The sequence below is a fragment of the Pteropus alecto genome, unplaced genomic scaffold (assembly GCF_000325575.1).
Source record: "Pteropus alecto unplaced genomic scaffold, ASM32557v1 scaffold3, whole genome shotgun sequence".
NCBI classification, from domain to species: domain Eukaryota; kingdom Metazoa; phylum Chordata; class Mammalia; order Chiroptera; family Pteropodidae; genus Pteropus; species Pteropus alecto.
In genome coordinates, this window is record NW_006442484.1 from 43,230,040 (window position 1) to 43,250,569 (window position 20,530).

Genomic DNA, 20,530 nt, shown 5'->3' on the forward strand with positions numbered 1-20,530 from the left:
TGGGCCACCTAGGGAATGGTACTCATGGTCAGAGGCATAGGGGACTGATGTCTGACTCTAGCACTGGAAATCTAAAGATCAAAAGAGAGGGACTGGTGAGTTTCTTTGGCAATGGGGAGAGGTGCTGTTGTCAGGGCTGGTCTGTGCTCTCAAGTGCATGGGAGCAAAGTGGGCATGAGTGTTTCTGTGGACTAGGTGTGGGACACAAGGGAAAGAACCTTCCTGCAGCTCCTTTAAGTCCTGCTTGAAGAGACAGCTAGATGTCGGTAGAGGATAACCTGGGACTCCTACAGAGGGAGGCAGTTTAGAGGGAATCTCAGAAAAGCCAAATCTGAATGGAAAGCAGGTCGTCAATAGAATAGCATTCACATATGGTGAAGGGCCAGCAAGGAGGCTGCCCAAAGATACTTGAAAGCACCCATAAGAGAAAAAGCTGGTTTGACACCTTTGCCAGGCCCAGGAACTTTTACACCACGTTACAATTGTCTCAGTCAAGCAAAAACTTTTCCACTTTCCTCTGCCTCCTTCCCTACTCCTCTGACCCTGGAAGGATAAAAACTGCAGTTATTAAGCAGGGGGCAGGAGTGAGCAAAGAAAAGAGAAGCTGACCACCTCCTCTTTCCTAAAGGCTGGAAACCTGCCTCTGATCAGCTTTAGGTGAGGGAGGAGGAGATAATTCTTATCTTTGAGTAAAGGTCGAAGTATTTGGTAATATATTGGTTTAGACATTCTAATAGACTCTAGTGTTTTCTATTTCCTATAAGTGACCCAAAAAGCTGTATCCAGTGGCAGGGATAGAATTACCCTTACTGAGTAAATCTAAAGGAACAGTGAGAGAAAACATTTAAATTGCTTTCACAATTTCACCCCAGAAGTACTGCTTTGTCAATGAATTCATTATATCACCAGCAGGAGTTATGGATGTGCTTTTATAACCCACCTTCCAGAGAGATACATAAAACATGGTGAATCAGATTCTTCCCACACATGGGAATGAATACCCAACCTGTGATAGAATTCCCAGGAATGGGAAAATGGAGGGCCCTGTCCTGCTCTATCACTGTGCTGTGATTTACATATTGTAATAACTATCCAGTGGTATCTACTTGTAGCTCTCACATGAAGAATGACAGAGCTAGATATATAGTGAATGGAGGAAAGATTATGAGACCAAGTCTAAAATAGTCCTTGGAAAGCTTTAATGTTTCTCAGGGAGGTAGACCCATCCTTTATATCCTACACAGTCAAAACTTTCAATTTACAAATGCCAAGGCCCTTTACTGTAAGTGATTTCAGTTGATTGTCACTAGGTCCCTGTGAAATGCTGAGGGCAGATATTATTTATTTGCATTGTACAGAGAATAATAACAACAATATCTAAAAGTTATCGAGTGCACACTATATATCTGACACTTATGCTAAATCTCTTACAAACGTCATATTCTTGTATAATGTCATTAATTTCTCCACTTTACAAATAATGAAATGGTCTTAGTTGAAGTAATTCATTTAAGGTCAAACAGTAGAAGATGAAGCTGCAAATTGAATTTGGCTATCTGTCTCCGAATTCCTAACTTTGAGCCTCTGCTCAGATGAACAAAATCAAACTTGGATCTTAAGTAATACATTTAAGGTTCTATAACTAATAATAATTGACATTAACAGACCTAGGTCTTAGAATTTCTCATCTTCATCTCATTGGAACTCTTCAGTGGAGATCTTTAGCTCTCTCATAGAGAATTCACTAAACTAGAGAAAGGGGCTGAAGTATAAATATTTTGACAATGAGAAAAATAGACCTCAAAAGATAATTTACTATAGTTAATGATATCATATTGTATCAATGATATTTGAAAGTCACTAAGTGAGTAGCTCTCAAAAGTTCTCATCACGAGAAAAAAATCTGTAACTATACATGGTGATAGATGTTAACTAGACTTATTGTGGTCATTTCATTATATATACAAATGTCAAATCATTGTTACACACCTGAAACTAATGTAATATGTCAACCATATCTTAAGATAGTTTAAGTAAATTATATCCATACATAATATTTTGTAGCCAGTCAAAAATTTAATAAGGATTTAAAAAACATATTAATCATTTTTCCATTCAAAGTAGAAAAGTAGCCTATAAAATATTATTAATGCTTTCAAGTCTGTATGAATACTCCCCCTTATTCATGAGGGATAGCTCCAAGACCCCTAGTGGATGCCTGAAACCACAGTTGGTACCGAACTCCCTATAAAGTCATGTTTTTTTTCCTATATATACATACCTATGATAAAATTAAATTTATAAATTAAGCACAAGAGATTAACAACAATAATTAATAATAAGATAGAACAATTATAATATACTGTAATGAAAGTTAGATGAATGTGGTCTCATCTTTCGAAATCTTACTGTACTTACCTTTCTTCTTGTGATGATGTTCTTCTTGTGATGATAAAATGTCTGTGTGATGATCTTTGCAGTTTGAGGTGTGACAGCAAAACTGGCACGAATTTCTTTCTCCTTCACAATTTCAAGGGTAGAAGATTCTTTCTTACTGTAGATCTTACTAACTTCAGTAGACAATTTTTTTCTTAAGTCAAGAACTTTCACCTTTTCACTTAAAGGAAGCACTTTATGGCTTCTCTTTGGCATATCTGAATTGCCTGTATCTGCATCACTACTCTTGTGCTTTGGAGCCATTATTAAGTAAAATCCAGGTTACTTGAACACAAGCAGTGTGATAACCAACATAGCTACTGTGTCACTATCAGGCCAGGAAAGAATACAGTGTGGATACACTGGACAAAGGGAAAATCTACATCGTGGGCAGGACAAATCTGAACAATGAGAGATTTCATTACTCTATTCATAATGGTGTGCACTTTAAAACTTGCAAATTGGTTATTTCCGGAATTTTCCATTTAATTTTTTTGGATGGCAGTTGATCCTGGGAAAGTGAAACTGCAGAAAGAGAAACTGCAGATACGAGGGGACTACCGTACATGTATTTACACACATCCATACAGAACTGAATGTATGCATGTGTTTATGGGTGTATATATGATTGTATCTTTTTAAAATAGAAAATTTAGAATGAAATGCACCAATGTATTAGCAGTAATATTTTGAAGTGATGGAATTATGAGTAATATTTACTTTTTCTTCTATAATTTTTCTTCTATAATTTCCCCCCAAAGATCAATACACATTCTTCTCTCTCCCCATGACAGGTTTATTTTTTAAATTATTGAGAGTTTTATTGAGATGTAATTTGCATACCACAAAATTCACTCATTTTAAAGATACCATTTGGCGATCGTTGTTAAATTTACAAAGTTGCGCATCATATCACCATAATCCAATTGGGGCACATTTCTATCACTCCAAAAATATTCTTTGGGCTCATTTGCAGTCACTCCTCATTCTCATCCTTCCAGAACTAGGCAATCCCTAATCTACTTTCTGCCTCTATAAACTTTTCTTTTCTGAACATTTTATGTAAATGGAATCATAAAATATGTAATCTTTTTGATCCAGCTTGATTTATGTTCTTTTAAAGAAAGGAAAAGAATATTCTTTGGTTCTTTGCCTTTCCCTTCAAAACTAAGCAAAAATCTCTTATTTTCGTCCTCTTTATCATAGGATAACCATTAACAACTTCTACTTTACTTGTGTAGTTCCTAATCAATAATCAAATCATTTTCAGACCATGAGAATAATCTGTAGAATAGTAAGGCTATTCCTGACATTTCAAGCATCCCTTCTATCCTTATTCCTCTCAAGTTTCCCTATTTCTACATAAAAAATTATAATCATTTTGTTCTTATGCGGGCAGATATTTTTGACATGCCTTCTAATTTTATTCTATTGACCAAACCAGTGGCACCATCACTGATGTGTGAGGGTTTTGGACTCAGACCTGAATCTGGTTTAGCCCCTGTTCCCCCTAACCCCCGCCGCCCCACCTTCCACTGGCTCTAGTTGCTAAAGTGTCCTGAGCAAGGTATCAACATTTCCTGATGCTCAGTGTCCTAGTGAATATATTGGAGTTACTGGTACCTACTTCCAGAGCTGGATGAGGATATGTGTGGACTCTGGGTAAGCTAATGATCATTGGGGCTCTTTCAAAAGAATATTCTTTGAATAAAATTTCAACTTCTATTTAGAGGAAAGGCAGGGTACCACACAGCAATACAAAGACCTTGCAGTTCATTAGACCTACATTTCTTAAAATGCATGTTAGACAACTTGAGGTCTCACTCCTACTCTAAGCAGCTCATCAGAGTCTTCCTTCCAACCCAATCAACTGACAGTACTGATAAACATAATTGTCTGTGTTTTATCACATTTTCAGAGACATTTGTCCCTTCTTGTGGAGTATTGTCCTGGACATCTGTCCTGGCTCTGGTTCACAAACTATTCTGAAGATTAAATGAAGTAACATATGTAGAGAACTCTGCACAGTATCTGAAACTCAGCAGATGTTCAATAAATGATGACTATTAGTATCATGGCCGAAAACTATGGCAACTCTAAGCCTCTGGTAATGATAGATCATATGCAGTCCTTTTTCCTTTTAGCTTCTTACCTATAAGAATTCTGAGTAAAGGCATTTTGAGAAAGCATTTGGTGACCTTGAAACATCTCAAAAGCTCTTTGATGCCTTTATAAATTAATTTTAATAAATATGAGCCCCGTTTACTCGTTCATACCTCTATTATAAAAAAGAAACAGAATAAATGCCTTTGGCAATCTTTATATAGTATAACATTTTAATTGTTATTTATCTTAAACATGATGGAAATTAACCTGCTGAAGGTCAACTGGGGGACGAGCACTGAGCAGGGAAGTGTTTGTTGCTGAGGGAACGATGGCTGGTCTGAAACCAGATCCAGGCTATGGAGCAGAAGGAAAATGGCAAATTCTTTGGAGGAGCATGCCAGAACACACATGCTGTTTCATTTTCTCAAGTTTCTTTGAACCTCCTGTAAGCAGGGACACGAGGGGAGGGTAGGAGAGAGAAAAAGTGAGGAAAGCAATGCTATACCTCTTTTCCCATTGTCTATTCCCAAAAGCACACCATAAATATCAAAACAGTCCTTGGTAGTAGTCCGAAAGATTTACTGTGTCCTCAAATTCCTAAAAAACAATCAGAGCATAATTTGATTTTTGGCAGAGTGTAACTGAACAACTTCTAGGCATAGCATTTGTTGTGCACACCTGGTAGAGACAGATAGTAGACAGACCATTCAACGATGTTGCCATGGAAAGAATGGCGGGTGGGACCAACCATCCAGGTTAACTCAAGTACCTTAAGATCTTGGCCCCTAATCCCTAAACCTCGGTTCTTCTTGTGGCTCCACTACTCCCCATTCTTTTGTGTTTCTTTTCATCGTGCAAGTAATGGAAGCCCAATCAGGGCCAAGGCTCAAAACCCAAGACCAGTTTGTCATCCCTTCAGTCACCACTGGTCACTATTCTGACACACTGGCCACCCCTTCCTGCTTCCAGCCATGCCTATGCAGCCCCTCCATTCCATCCTAGGCCTTCCTCACCCTTCGGGAGAAACTGTCCCCTGGATTCCACACGCAGAGACCACCGCAGGTGTTTCCATCCCATGCCGTAACAGCCCTCTTCTTCATCCCTTTTAAATGAGGAAACAGGAAAGGTGAGCAAGAAACCACCAGCAAGTTTTGACAGTTGCTGAGGAAGACTAATGGGTTTCTAAGGAAACAGAGGCAGCAGCCATTTTAGTGGCATTTGCTGTATGAAAAATATATAGACACTGACATCCCCCCACCCCCCTCCCACCCTTTGCATCTTCTTTCTCTCCATGCTTCAGAGCCCCTCCACCCCCGAGGTGAAGGGTGGGGTTCAGGTTTCCTTGAGACGCAGCAGTCACCTGTCGCAGGTGGCCGGCCACCGGCCACTCAGAGTCACCACCTAGCGTCCTCCCCGCAGCGGGCGGGACTGTGGGACTCCCCACCCCCGGGCGCCGCAGTGCAGCGGCGAGCGGGTGGCTGGCTTGGGCCCTCCCCGTCCCCACGCCCCGCCCCTCAGGTCCCCTCCCTCCACCCAACCTGCAGCAGGGCAGGCCACGAGAGGGCTGTCTGTCGCAGCCGGCTGGTCGCGAGGCGGGCCAGGGGAGGCGGTCCCAGAGGCAGAGTGGGCGCCGGAGGTCGCTGCAGCCGCGGACACCGCGCGCCGCTGGCCAACATGGTCGCTGCGCACGCTGCCCATTCTTCCTCCTCGGCAGAGTGGATCGCCTGTCTAGATAAAAGGTAGCTCGGGAAGGGCCCCAGCGGGGCCGGGACTCTGCAGCGTGGCGCCTGCCTAGAGACCGCGGGGGGTCGGCCACCCAGAGTCGCAGCCCCATACCTGGGCGCAGCCCACCCGGCTGCGGGAGAAAGGTCTCTGAGCGGGGGAGGGGGCGGAGGGGCCTTATCTGGGATGTATGGGGACACAGCCCCCTGCTTCTGGTGGGGCGCCACCTGCATAAGGTTTTTATGTGAGGTGGAGAAAATGCAGTGCAGTGCGGGGGTGGGGGGAGAGCACCAGCCTCTCCAGTCTCCCGCCCCTCCTGCCCCTTCTCTCCCCTACCCCATCCCGCAACTCCAGGCTCTGCTCTCAGGTGGGGGGTTATCTTCTCTTGGCATCACCTGACAGAAGGATAGATTCATACCTTCGTCCAGCAGTTCAGACCACTAGGAGTAAATGTAATTTAAGTTTTAAGCAGGGGTTGGAGGAGAAGCAGGTGCAGAGTAACATCCTTTTTTTTTTGTTCCTGAAAGCAAAGTGCGAGGGACCCAGTGGAGCTGTCTAGTGCCTTCTCAGCCCGTGCTCCCGCCGTCGCTTGCTCAAGGTCTGTGTTAGGAAGGTCATGAGGGAGACTGCTTTCCTCTTATTACTTGCTTAGGAAAAGACCCTTACTCTAAAAAAATTTGAAACGGTAAAAAGAGCATTGTAATTCCCGATGACAGCTCTATATAAGGAGGTGCTGTGTTTAACAGCGGACTGCGATTGTTTCCAGGCTCTGACAGCATAATTTTCTGTTTGTCCAGATTGTGGGTTTAGCAGTAATCATTACGCAGTATGTTAGCAATTATAGTTTATTACCCTGATTAAAAGGTGATGCATCTGAACTTTTAAGAACTGAGCAAGAAATCTTGCACAGTGAACTGCCTCTGCATTTCTGAGTTTGATGCAGCAGGGTAATGATTCATGTCTTGCAGCTATCTGCATGATATCTCAATTTGCATTTGTGTGAAATATTTTGTGCTCTGCCATATTGAGATTTTTACAATTAGCAGATCTGTAGCCAGATCAAACTTGAAAATCTTATGTGTGATAGGCTCTGTGTACTTTACTATTATAGGCATTTGTTGAAAAAAAGTAATTTGAGAAAAGCTAAATGTGGCTCATTTGAATAACTTAATATATCTGAAAATAATTTTTACTTTCAGTTACCACACAGCAGCAAGATTTTTTTTGGCAGACGGTACCCTATTTATGTCTAAAATGATATGTACTAATATTAGAAGAGTTACATGCAATAAATAGTAAGAATTGAAGCAATGGTTAAATCATACAGAATTATGTAGAGAAACTAATAGCATGTTTAAGGGAAGAGACTGCTAATGTGATTAGTAATCTAAATTTAATAGTTTAGGAAAGATGAATTATAAAAGAAGAGAAAATCAAGCCTCTTGTACTTAAACTATAAATAGTAGTACTTTCTTATGAGTGAATTTTAAAGATAATAGATTACATGTTTCTATTCGGAGAAATGCATGGCAGGCCATTTTTTGAACAGTCAGTAATTCACTGGAAACCCTTTAGTCAATAAGTACTTATGGCAAAATCATAGAGTAATGCTAACACAAGAGGTCATATTTGACTGTCTTTTCATAATGTGTATCTGCCCAAATTGTTATTATTATTTTTTGGAGTAGAGTTTTAGAACATAGTCATACCATCTAATACCACCATTTATAATGGGGAAAAAATCTACCAGGGGGAAAAAAACAACCCTCCACAAATACAGAGCCTTCCATTTTTAGAGTGCAGGGGAGTGGACAGTTAAGATTTTTTAGGTCCAGAGCTGTCACCAGTTCTGATCTTGGACATGTCACTTTTACTTCCCCAAGTGACTGAAAAAAACGAGAATGGAAATGTTTTACTAAGGATTAGTATATCAAATGGGAAAAAAATGGTGAGTTCTTTGAAAACTGTTAGGTGATATGTAGGTATTGGTGTTGAGAACCTTGCCATTTTCCGCAGCATCGATGCTGGAATTTCTTTGAAGAGATTAGGACTGGCAATCTCATTGTAAGAGGGCCTTGTTTTGAAGTTGCATTTTTACTAAGATTGTTAATTTTTCAGGGGAAGAGGAAGATTAAGGGTGCTGATGGATGTGGGCTAAAAAGTCCTGAAGTCATTCCTTAGTGGGACATAGCTCTCAACATTTCTGAGAAATGCAATCTTGATATCCTATTCTAGGTACTGTGTTGGGCATTGGGAATGCAAGAAAAAAAAATTAGAGTTTCTTTTTGATTTGGAGGTGGGACAGCTACATAAAACTAACCACAATGTAATAAGTGCTTTAATGGAGATATTTGAGGTGCTTTGGGAATGCAGAAGAGAGAATTGGCAACTCTGCAGGGATGCTTCCCACAGGTTCCTGCCTGGACCTTGGAGTTAAGGGGAATTTTATCAGACAGAGAATTGGGGGAGGGCATGCCAGGCACAGAGAGCAGCGTGCACAAAAACACACAGGAGTAGCATATAAATACATCTTTTCTTCCCAACCATAAATTCCTCTGTAACCAAATCAAGAGTATAGGAAAATATTCTTTATTTTTCTAAAATTTTTGATTATGGACATTTTCAGGCATAAACACAACAAAGAGGGAATGGTACATTGAGCCCCTATGTATTATTTGGGGATATGATGCTGGGACCTTTTTTACAGCTGGGAAACGTAGTCTTGATATATGCATTATGCAAGTATCAACTGTCGGGGACAGCTAGAAAAAGAGGGCTCAGGGGTTAGAAATAAAAAGGGGAGTGAAGGTACAATGTCTGCAGGAGTACAGAAGTATGCAATTAAAGTCAAAACAAACAAGACAAGGAAAATAAAGCCTTAGAAATGTTCGTTAGGCATGCCTAGAAAGATATCATAGACGGGACAACACTATATAAATTTACATGTGGGAGAGGGGGTTGAAAAATATGTAGATACGTGGATTAGGTTGAAGAAAGAAAATCCAAAGCTGCCTATGTATCAGGCATCCAAGTTCTTGAGCTATGGTGGAGTGGAGGAGATGAGAGTGTGCAAATACTAACCTTAAAATCAGAAAGCATTGAACAATTGGATGGATAAAAAGCTATTGAAAAAAGTCTCAGCGGACATATTGTTGAAGCAAAACAAACCTACTGCTCTCATAAAATCTTACAATATTTCCTGAGCAGGGATGGTAACTAGAAACATATTATGTAATAGCCACTATTTCAGATTTTGGATATGTAAAATATCTTTTTTTTTTTTTTTTTTTACTGTGTTGACCGTTGTTTAATTTTAGTGAAAATGTTTTTACCATAAGATTTTGTTTGCCACCTGTGAATTTAAGAACTCTTTATAAGTCATAATTTTTATGGTTGGTAAGGGAGTATTATGAAGGAACCACACATATTCACATATGTATAGTGAATCATCACTGGAATTAATGACTATGAATCAGGAGTCCACAAACTATGGCCTGTGGACCAGATCTGACAGTATGTCTCCTGAGCTAAGAATGCCGTGTACAGTTCTGAATGGTTGGAAATAAACTGAGAGACTATTAATACTTCACAACCCCTGAAATTTATATGAAATTCAAATTTCAATGTCCATAAGCAAAGTTTTATTGGAACACAGCCACACTCACTTTGGTTACTTATTGTCTATGGCTATTTTTACGCTACAGTGGCAGGGCTGAATAATTGCAACCAGCAGAGACTCTGTGGCCCACAGAATTTAAAGTATTTAAATTTAAAGTATTTAGGTGGATCTTGGAAGAAAAGTTTGCCATCCTCTTACAGATGAAAGAAGTTAAGCGATTGACAGAGAAACCACTGGAGAGAAAAGAAATTGTCTTTGGAAAAAGAGTTCATAATGTTTAGTTTCTTGTTCTTCAGTTAGAAGCATAGCTTGGAGGGAGGTCCCCAGTTGATTAGCTTATTTGAGGACCACTGGTGATCGCAGGCCAAAGCAGAAAATGACGTTAACACGGTTTGGATGTGTAAAAATGGTTGCCATCTTTCAAAACAGCTGAGAAATTGTTAAAAATTATTAATGTTTCACTTAAAAAGTGCCTCACACAGTGTTCTTGCATCTGACTTAATCCCCACATAAATGTCGAGTTAGCTATTTTGATGTGATTAGATGTGAGCAAAAGAAATCAAGGAACAAATCTGTTAAAAACCAAAATACTTTGTAGTAGACATGGTGAGAGAGGATGACTCAAATATCAAAGAAGCATCAGACACGGGTCCACCCTTGAGGAATAGAGAAGATCAAAGAAGCATGCAGAGCGGGAGGAAGGCTGGGGAAGGCTGGTGTCTACCCAGGCAGGTCCCATGACGTTATGCTAGCAAATTCTCAGGATTCAGGGCTGGTCTTGCACTCCCTGAATCCTGACTTGTGAGCACATTGTTCAGGTACAGATACACAGGCATTAAACTCTCAAAGACTGTAAAAACCAGAAAGATAGTTCATGAATTTGAAAATGATATTAGAGAAGTGGACACTCACATTCTTTGGCTACTGTATTCCTTCTCTAGGGAAGCTATACGGGAAACCCAATTATTACAAGAAGTTCATGTTGTGCATTTACAATGAGAAGCAAAGCTGCCAGGAGATCAGAACACTTACAACTTCTGGCCAGCTTTTTCTCTTCCTAGAATGACAGAGCCCAGGAATTGAATGATAATCAGAAGTTAGTTCTGAGAATCCTTCAGGACAGCTTGGCTTTCATCTTTTCCAATTAGATGACCATTACATGTATTCCCATAGCACACTCTGCCCAACACTGCAAAAACACAAGTCAGACTGCACTGCAATTGCTGATGTACTTTTTGCATCACTTGATGTCAGTCTTTATATTTTATTCATCATTTTATTTCCAGCTTCAATGCAGTGCCCTGATTGTAGAAGGTACTTATGGGATCAGGGCGAGATGGTCATCCTTAAGGATGGAGTGGCATCTGTAACCTTGTAGGCAAATCCTTTCACTTGTCCTTTTGTCTTGGAAAAGGCCTGAATGGGCACCATCAACATCTGCCTCTGCTGTCGTTCTGTGTTTCCTTGGCTGTGGTGAATATTTTTTTAAAATGACATTGCGTAGCTCTGTTCTATTATTAAAAATACTTATTTTACAGAAAATTTCAAAATGTATAAAAAGAAGAGAGAACAGTATGATAATTCTGTTGTACTTCTCCCCACTCCCTCCAACAATTATCAACTCACAGCCAGTCTTGTTTTATTTATACTCCATTCACCCCCTGCTACTCCCAGGATTATTTTGACACAAATCACAGACATAGTATTATTTCATCTGTAAATATTTCATTACATATCTCTAAAAGATAAAGATTCTTTATAAAGATAACAATAGCACTTTCACACATTAAAAATTTGACGTTAGTTTCCTAATATAACCAAATATCCAATCAGTGTTCGAATTTCTCCATTTAGCTCATAACTTTCTTTTTTGCAGTTCGGATTAGGATCCAAATAAGATACATCTTCGTCTTTTTTAATCTCTGCATTTTCCTTCTCTCTCATTTTCTTCCCTGTAACAAGTTTGTTGAAGAAACAGGCATTTTTTACATAGCCTGAATTTAATGATACCCCATGGTGTCTTTTAGTATGTCCCTTTGTTTTCCATATTTCCTATAAATTGTTATTTGGATTTAGGGCTTGATCAGATTTAGATATGACTTTTTGTAACAATATTTCACAGAAGTGTTATATATTTCCATCATGAGGCACGTGATGTCAAGTGATCTCTTTTTGTGATAGTAGCAATATTTTTAAAGTTTAATGCTAGGCAACTATCTTATCTGCAGCTTCTTGGGGGACATCTCATTGCAGCACAGAACACACGGGAGCACATAGCATATAAATGTACAGCAATTAGAAGACAACCCTGTAATCAGGGTTAAATTCTGTGGTGCTGACTCTACCTGCCCTAGGATTTTAGGAAAGTTTCAGCCAGAGCCCGACTCCCTCAGATGGGAGGCCTGTGGGGGATGGTGTGCCCATGGTGTAAATGGGCCTGCGAGAAGGATGCCTGGCCTACCACACCCTTGCCCCTGCAGCCTGGTCTCCTGAACACAGCCTCGGAACCTGAAAGAGTCTTCAGAGGAAGGGTAGTGCTCTGCAAAGCAGATTCTGCCTCCTTGTTTTAATTTGGATTCCCCTAAATGGACCTCTAGCTCCTCCCATGAGGGTGAGACTGGCAGATCCCTTTCAGTTCCAATCTTCTATGAATTTATAAGATTTCATAGCCCTTCCATAGTAGCTGCTTATTCTCCTGGACCACTGTCTCAAACCCAGGTAAGCTAGTTTTTCCTTTGTCAGATTTAAATCCATCTTCATGTATCTTGGACAGTGGCAGTGAAGAGTCAGCTTTCCAGATAAGAGAGAGGGAGAGAGAGAGGGAAGACTACCTTGGGTGTACTGAGAGGCTGAAGAAAAAGAGGACAGAAATAACTGGGTGGAGAGGATGACAGAGAAAGACCCAGCCAAACGTATGAAAGCAAACAATCTGACTGGTTGGAGTGGAGGCACCTGGGTACAGTGTATACTCAGCTGTATCCATGTGCATCCACGTGCTTCCCCTGCAGAAAAAGGAAAACAAAGTGCTGTTACTGCCTTCTTTTCTCTTCACACATGCTCTTTCTCGGAGCTCTCATCCATTTCCTGTGTTTAATTATACAGATTACTTAAACTCTGTATCCTTGGTTTATCTTCCAAACCAGATGCATTTTTGTCTCTCTGTCGGATATTCCCACATCAATGTCACATTAATATTTTGGGGCAGACATTGTTTTCCTTCACCTACTTCTCTTATAGGGAGGCTGGGAAAACAAAATACTTATCCTCCTAGTCTCTCTTGGGACTAGGTGTCCATGTGGCACAATCCTGGCCGATGAGGTGTAGCAGAAGTCTACTAGAGGCTTCCAAAAAAGTTGTTTCTTTACTGATAAAAGATACATGTATTTGATATCTGCTTCTTCTCTTCTTTTTGCCTGCAATTACTACTTGAAGCTTGGCTTATGGAAACCGTATTGTAATCCCAGAAGGAAGGGCCGGGAGAAACAGACTCAAATTTTGACTTCGTTCAGCTGCTGAATTTAGATCAATAGTTGCTTACCTTCAGATTTTTTGTTTTGTCATGAAAAAACAGACCTTACTTCTGGAAACCACTCTTTGTTAGGGTTTCTATCTGTTGTCAAAACTGTTTCTAACTTAACAAGTTGATATTCAATTTGTCTAAAACTGACTTTATCTTTCTTCTCTCCATTGGGTTCTTCTCCTTCCTTTCTTATATTATTAATGACACTTCTAGTCTCATACTCAAAACTTTGATATTACCTGTGTCTTCTCTGTCTATCTCCCTTTTGATACCTAACCAAGTCACCGTTCTTCTCTTGGCCTTTATAGTTTACTTCTTCATTTCAGGGCCTTATCATCTGGATCCGAATTTTCTCATTGTTTCCTGCTTCCAATCTGTAAGACAATGTTTTCAAATTGGCTTTGTTTTAGGGTTAGCCAGAACTGGGTCCAAACTCTGTCACCTATACCTCTTCACCATGCGATCTTGGCAAAGTTATTAAATTTTCTGAATCTCTATTTCCAAATTGTCATATTAGGCTCCAAAGACCTACTTTAATAGCTGTGTTTGTGGGCAAATGCAAATATATGGTCTTTGCTAAGTGGAGAGCATAGCGTAGGGGTTAAGAGTTTGGGAGCAAGACCATATTGGTTCAAATTTCAGTTTTGATTTTTATTAATGGCGTAACTTTAGGAAAGTTATTTAGTTCTCGTAGTTGTTTTATAGATTCCTCAGGATTTACTATGTAGACAGTCTTGTCTGTGAATACTGGAAGTTTTATTCTTTTGGATTGTTGTGTCTTTTATTATTTATTTTTATTGCTTTGTTGCATTGGTGAGACTTTCTAGGATAAAGTTGAACAGAAAGAGTGAGAATGGACTTCCTTGTATCAGGAAACATTTTTTCCTCTGTTTTTTCTTTCCTTTATTTTGAAAAAAGCTATGTAATGTCGATGTTATTTTTAAAAAATGTTTTATAGTTATGATCTGGCCAGGAGTTTTCCGATGTCAAATTCAATCTCTTTGAGAGAGGACTACTCAGATTTTCTATTTCTTCTTGTGTCAGTTTTGATAAGTTATCTTATGGAGTTTTATTCATTTCATCTAAGTTATTAAGTTTGTTGGCATAAAATTTTTCATAGTATTCCTTATTAATCTTTTAATGTCTAGGATATGTAGTGATATTCTCCTTCATACCTCATATTAGTAATTTGTGTCTGCTCTCTGTTTTCTTGATCAGTCTTTCTAAGAGCTTCTCAATTTTGTTAATCTTTGAAAAGAACAAACTTTTAGTTGATTTTCTTTATTGTTTGAGAAATTCGTTGATTTGTGCCCTTTCCCCCCTTTATTCTATTTACTTTGGCGTTAACTTGCTCTTCTTTTTATGGCTTCTTAAAATGGATATTTAGATAAGTAACTAAAAATTTTTTCTCTTTTCAAATATGAGCATCGATGCTATAATTTCTCATAATCAGCAAAAAAAGGAGGCACAATTATTTTAGTATTCAATGTTTGCAAACAAAAACTTTTTTTGACAGAGAAGAACAATTAATCAGGCTGATACTGGGACCTATTGACATCCTCAACTTCATGAAGAAGATGCTGTGCAATGTGATGAACAACATCCCAATAGTGAATTCAGCAATGGGTTTCACAGGATTCTCAATATGTCTCGATAGCATAATGCCAAAAGGACATTAAAGGAAAGTATTTTTTCTAGGGGTCCAATCAAATAGACAGCTTTCTGATGGTCTGATTTAATCCCAGGATATATTTTAGGATATTTTCAAATTGGATAGATTACTTCTCTTTCAAGAAATACTTCATAAACATTGTTTTCCACATCTGAGCTATTAATAATTATTAAAATTGGGCAACAATGACTTTGAAGTAATATTTCCCAATAGATATGTGGAGTGCTGCTATTCCGTGTTGTTGGTTAGATGAAGAGTAATATGACTTTAGACTCTGTCAAACCGAGGGAAAATTACATCCACGTTTGATAGCCAAACAAAGATCTATGTCTTAATGGTGATCCAGCCTTTCTTGTGAGGATGTAGGGGCAAGGGTTTCTTCTGAAGGAGGAATGTTGGTGCCACTCTAATACTCTAATAAATTGTGGTCAAGAGTCCACAGGTCATGCCCCAGAGCATGGACCCTATAATTGTTACCATGGAAACCAAGGAACTTGTGTCAATTGCATGGAACCTTAAAATGCTTAGCTTTGAGTAACATAATTTTCTGAAAACACTTTCATAGAATAAAATTGTAAAATGTAACCATATCAAATAGGATGACTTGACCTATAGGATTATTACCTATAATTGACCAAAAGTTCAAGAACCTCTCTTTTATTTAAATAAATGAGGAGTGCTTGATTCAGCAGCACTTACACTAAAATTGGAATGTTACAGAGAAGATTAACATAGCTCCTGCACAAAGATGACTTGCAAATTCATGAGGTGTTCTATATTTTTAAATATGTGCGGGGGCAGATTTAGTGCCCATCTGGGCACTAAATTTATTGGGGTGAACACTTTGTGAGTTAAATATATCTCTAATCATTACACTGTACACCTGAAACTAATATAATATTGTATGCCAATTATAATTGAAAAAAATATTCTTAAAAATAAATAAATAGGGAAATAATTTTTAAAGGCCCTTAGAAAAAGCTTAATTTTTAGAGATGTTGAAAACAAATAGAAAAGATCTTTGACGGTAAGCAGAAATTACTTGGAACTTAAAAATTTGAGTCTTGATTTTGTATATGAAATTTCAATTCTGTTTAAAGTCCATATGAAGGCATAAATGCCTTGCCTGGTGTTCAGGTTCTGCAGCTCTATTCTTCTAGTCATTGATTGGTTATTTGTTGAATGTGCTGCAGAAAAAGTTGAGTTCTTGAATGTTACACGTTTTCTTTATCAACTCTTTAAACAAACTTTTGAGATATAAGAAAGTTCTTTCTTCAGTGTCTCTTGCCACTCCGTTTGTCACTCTTCTGTCTCCTTCTCCCTGCCTCATGCTCTTTTCCTCCTTCCTCAACCCAAATGTGCTGTAGAAAAAGGATCATACATTAGTCATCTACTTTCCTTTGGCTTATTCGTTTATTCATTCATTTATTCATTTAGAGATTTTACTCTCTGTTTTCCATGTGCCAGAAACTTTTGGTAGGGATTGGCTAGTGAGAAGAATTGACAAGGCCCCTAACCTCATGAATTTAAATATTAGTTGGGAAGACAGAAATTATTTCAGTCAGTCCTTCATAAAACTATTGAGTAAATACTGTGGGCTAGATACTGTTCCAGGTGGTAAGGAATACAGTAGTGAACAAAACAGGAAAGGTCATGTTGTAGTAAAATCAATGAGGCCAAAGATAGGAAGATACGGAGTGATGGAGAAGGGGGACAGACAAATCTATACTACAGTGTCAGAGAGTGATAAGACCAACAAAGGGAAAAAAAGGCAGAGAAAAGGAGAAGAAACCGAGTAGTGGTCTTATTTTAGAGGATACTTACAGGTCCTTCTGCGGAAGTAACATGATCAAAGACCTTGAATAAACTGAGAGGCCCCATAGTGTGAATTTAAATCAGCGTTATTCACACTTTACTAACTAGGCAGATGAGATATTTTAGTGAACATGGGTGGGGCTAGTACCTGGTGTGAGGATACAGGCTGAATAAATATGGTACCACACTTTTGTTTGGTTACTAGGCCTCATTTGGAGAAAATGCCTACAGTATATTATTGCTTTTGTTAATGAAATAGACAAAGGTAATTTCAAAAAACAGTTGAAAGGAATAAATTTTGAAATTTTGGTTTATCCTTTAAATATTATTATTTAAATATATTTAAAATACTGTTCACTTCAGTTTTTCTTTATTGTAATTTTTGAGGAAAAGGAAAGCTACCCCTAGAGAGCTGATAAGTGTCATAGAGATCAGGAAAAGTACTATTATTTAAATGAGGTTCTAAAGATATACTTGCTTTTGGCTGTGGGTGCTGATAGCTGACTGATGGTGGTACCAACATCCCCATTCTACTAATGGACTTTTGGGTTTCATGTTCAGCCAGTTTAGTTTTATCAGCAATGAATTTATCTGGCTCCCCTGTGGGATTAGTGTTCTCTAAGACGGGCCCCTCAGACAAATGTACCACAGCAAGAAAATGGTCCAGGATACTTAGAAACTCCAATAATTTCTCATTTTAAGGATTTTTTCATTATTTTAAAGAATTTTTCCATCATTATTTCACCATTTGCCTTTCGATCATGTTTTTGTACTGAATTCCTATATTCTCCTTATCAACTAATTAAATGATATGGCAATATGTTTATAAATTTTTTCATGTCAGAAATTGAAGACCATTTGAGAACAGTAAATCCCTGGTGATGTTAAGGTGCCACGCATGCAGCAGACTCATTGCAAATATTCCCTGGTGGTATTTAAAGGTCTGATTTGTAGAGTTAGGACTATTCTAGTCAGTAATCAGGTTTTACATTTTATTTACTGAAAATAATTTAAATACTTAGACTAGGAGTCCCTGTTTAATTATCCAGATCATCAGAACATAAATAGGGGAGTCCTGTATTGATACAAAAAGGTGCAATTACAGAAAATACCAACGGGACCGTATAATAAAGCAGCTTCATCTAGATGGCAGATCTCCAAAGCAGGGCTGAACTTGGATGCCAGCTGTCTGAATGGGAATGCAATTTTATCGTGCTCTTTCATCTCCTTGTGCTGTAACTGTACATTATCAGTTTGTGACTGCACCTTATCTTTTCCTCCATTGAATTTTACATTATTTCTGTTACTTTACTTCCTATCTTTTCAGCACTTCTCTGGATATTTATCTGAACTATTTTAGAGGTTCATTTTAGAATTCAACATTTAACAGATTATGGATATCAAAGTAAAGCTCATTAAAAAAAAAAACCTTTGTATTTAGATAATTAATTTTTTTGGTCTCTATCATTAGAAGTCCTAACCCTAACTATCTAAATTGCCCAAATGAGCAAGAAAACTGCTCCTCAAAGGAGCTTACAGAAATCAAAAGTGAACACGACTTAAGCCTGGTATTTATTGTTTTGGATTATCTGAAAGAGAATCATAAAGTAGTCAATTGCAAAATTGAAATAACTTTAAAATATGTATATTTTATTTACAACTTTTAGAGAAAGAATATACGTATTAGAGAGAACAGAGAGTGGATGGTAATAAAATAAACAGTAAGATGGAATGATTTGAAAAATGCTGGAAAACTATCTAAAAGGGGAATTTTCTTCTTCCCATTTTAGTTGAGCTAACTTTGACTTATTAATTTTTCTTTTATGTATCACCTACTATTGATTTTTATCTACCAGTAGAGAATTTTGCAGGCAAGTTCTGCCACGTAAGAATGCCTCCACAAATAGAATAGCATTTGAATCTATTTCTTTTGTATCTAGATAAGCGGCACAGGCATAAAATTGATTTTATGTGCCGAAATCTACTTATTGCTATAATTACATAGCAGAAACTTTATTGATGGAAGTTATCTCATAGAATTTATTTTGAGGGAATTAAAAAAAGATTTTTAAAAATAAAAAATGAGTAATGAAGGAAATTATAGAGGGAAAAGAAAACATTTTTTAAAAATGCTCATTCATGTTTAGATGCTAAAACAGTTCTGGGAGACAGGGAGACAGCACGACTCTTTGACGTGACACATGATGTAGTTGCTGCTGCCACATCCCTTCCTTTTCCCTTGGTTTGTGAGAGCTGTTGCTGGCTTGCAGCTGAGAGCTGACAATATTCACACACCCTCTGCTTCTTTCTAAGAGGGTTACAAGTTGACATGTATTGACAGGTCCTTCTCCTTCCCAGAAGGAAATGACAGGAGCTTATGAAAGGTAATGGACTATGATTTAAACTTCATTTTAACTGGGGCAAAACCAAAGAATTTCTGGCTTATAATTATTATAGTCCTACAAACCCTATACTGGGAAGAAATCATCTTAAAATTTTAGTGTGTTATGGATATTATGGATATCAAAGTGAAGCTCATTAAAGTAAAGCTCATTACAGTATTTTTTCTATGAGTGTTTTTCCTTGTTTGAGCTCATGTTTTAAGGCTTCATGCCTCTTAAAATTAGCATTATAGGATGATTATTTTTCTAGGTTATTAAAAATCCTTTGTAAATATAACTTTTATTGGCTGAAATCATATAGCTCATATGGCTTTTTTCTTGGTAGTCAGTTAAGACATTTAAAAATGATTATTGCCATTATCAATACTGCTATAACTTTTCATATTGTTTTCCCTGTGTTTATCATAAGATTACTTCCTTATAATAGAGATAGCTGTAGAACTAAAATTAGTTAATGTGTGTAAAGAGAGTTAAGATTTTGACATCTTCAAATAAGTTTTCATCAAGACAGTAAGATGGCTGTTATTATTTATATTTTACAAATAAGGAAACTGAAGTTTGAAAAAGTTAAATTTTTTGTCCAGAATCACACAGCTGGTAAGTGCCAGGAACCAAAAGGGATGAAACCCATTCCTTTTTTACTGTAACAGTGTTTCGAGTATGTTCCTTGGAATATTAATAGATAGTGCAAGGAAAAAAAAAAAGTCTCATGATAAGCCATTTGAAAAATGTCAAGCTAAAATTAAGTAAGATCTTTTCAAATGTTTTCGGAGCCCCGGACACCACCATAAAGATGATCCGTGGCTGTAAAACCCTGGAGAACTATGTGCTCCAGCCCCCTCCTGCAACCCTCTGCTCTCTCACTGCATGCCACCTCACCTCCTTGTGTGCTGTGTGGATGCTCAAGTGCCCCAGGATTGCCAGCATGACTATCTCTTCTAACTCTTTACCCTAACACTGCTCCTCCTAATCTGAGCTTCCAGAGGCCGTGTAAGGAACCATTGTTAACCTATTTGCCTTGGCCAGATATCCCCAGTTGATTGTGTCTAGTCTCCCTCTCTGTTCAGTCTCTTTGGGTTACCATTTTTTCCCTGAGCCCTGTCTTGTACCTCTCTCAGAAGCCAATCTCTTAAATAGGACAAGTAGGACAGATATCTTGGTCCATACCTGAAGTTGGACACAGAATGGTAGGGCACTGCTTTATACTTCTCTATCTTGCATCCATTTTTTCAGAGGCT

The 20,530-nt window shown here is 38.2% G+C and overlaps 1 protein-coding gene and 1 non-coding gene across 3 annotated transcripts in view; both read left to right on the forward strand.

Annotated features, from left to right (window-relative positions):
- Positions 1 to 6,131: 6,131 nt before the first annotated feature.
- The window catches only part of LOC112470365 (rap guanine nucleotide exchange factor 4-like), a 77,294-nt gene continuing 62,895 nt past the window's right edge, over positions 6,132 to 20,530 (forward strand). For both annotated transcript variants that reach the window (XM_025039556.1, XM_025039555.1), the window contains exon 1: positions 6,132 to 6,281. In XM_025039556.1, the coding sequence (XP_024895324.1) occupies positions 6,217 to 6,281 (65 nt within the window). In that variant the 5' untranslated portion in view covers positions 6,132 to 6,216. The remainder of the gene's footprint in view (positions 6,282 to 20,530) is intronic.
- Positions 15,752 to 15,858, forward strand: LOC112470420. Its single transcript, XR_003042991.1, has one exon. It is a non-coding gene; the product is annotated as a U6 spliceosomal RNA (small nuclear RNA).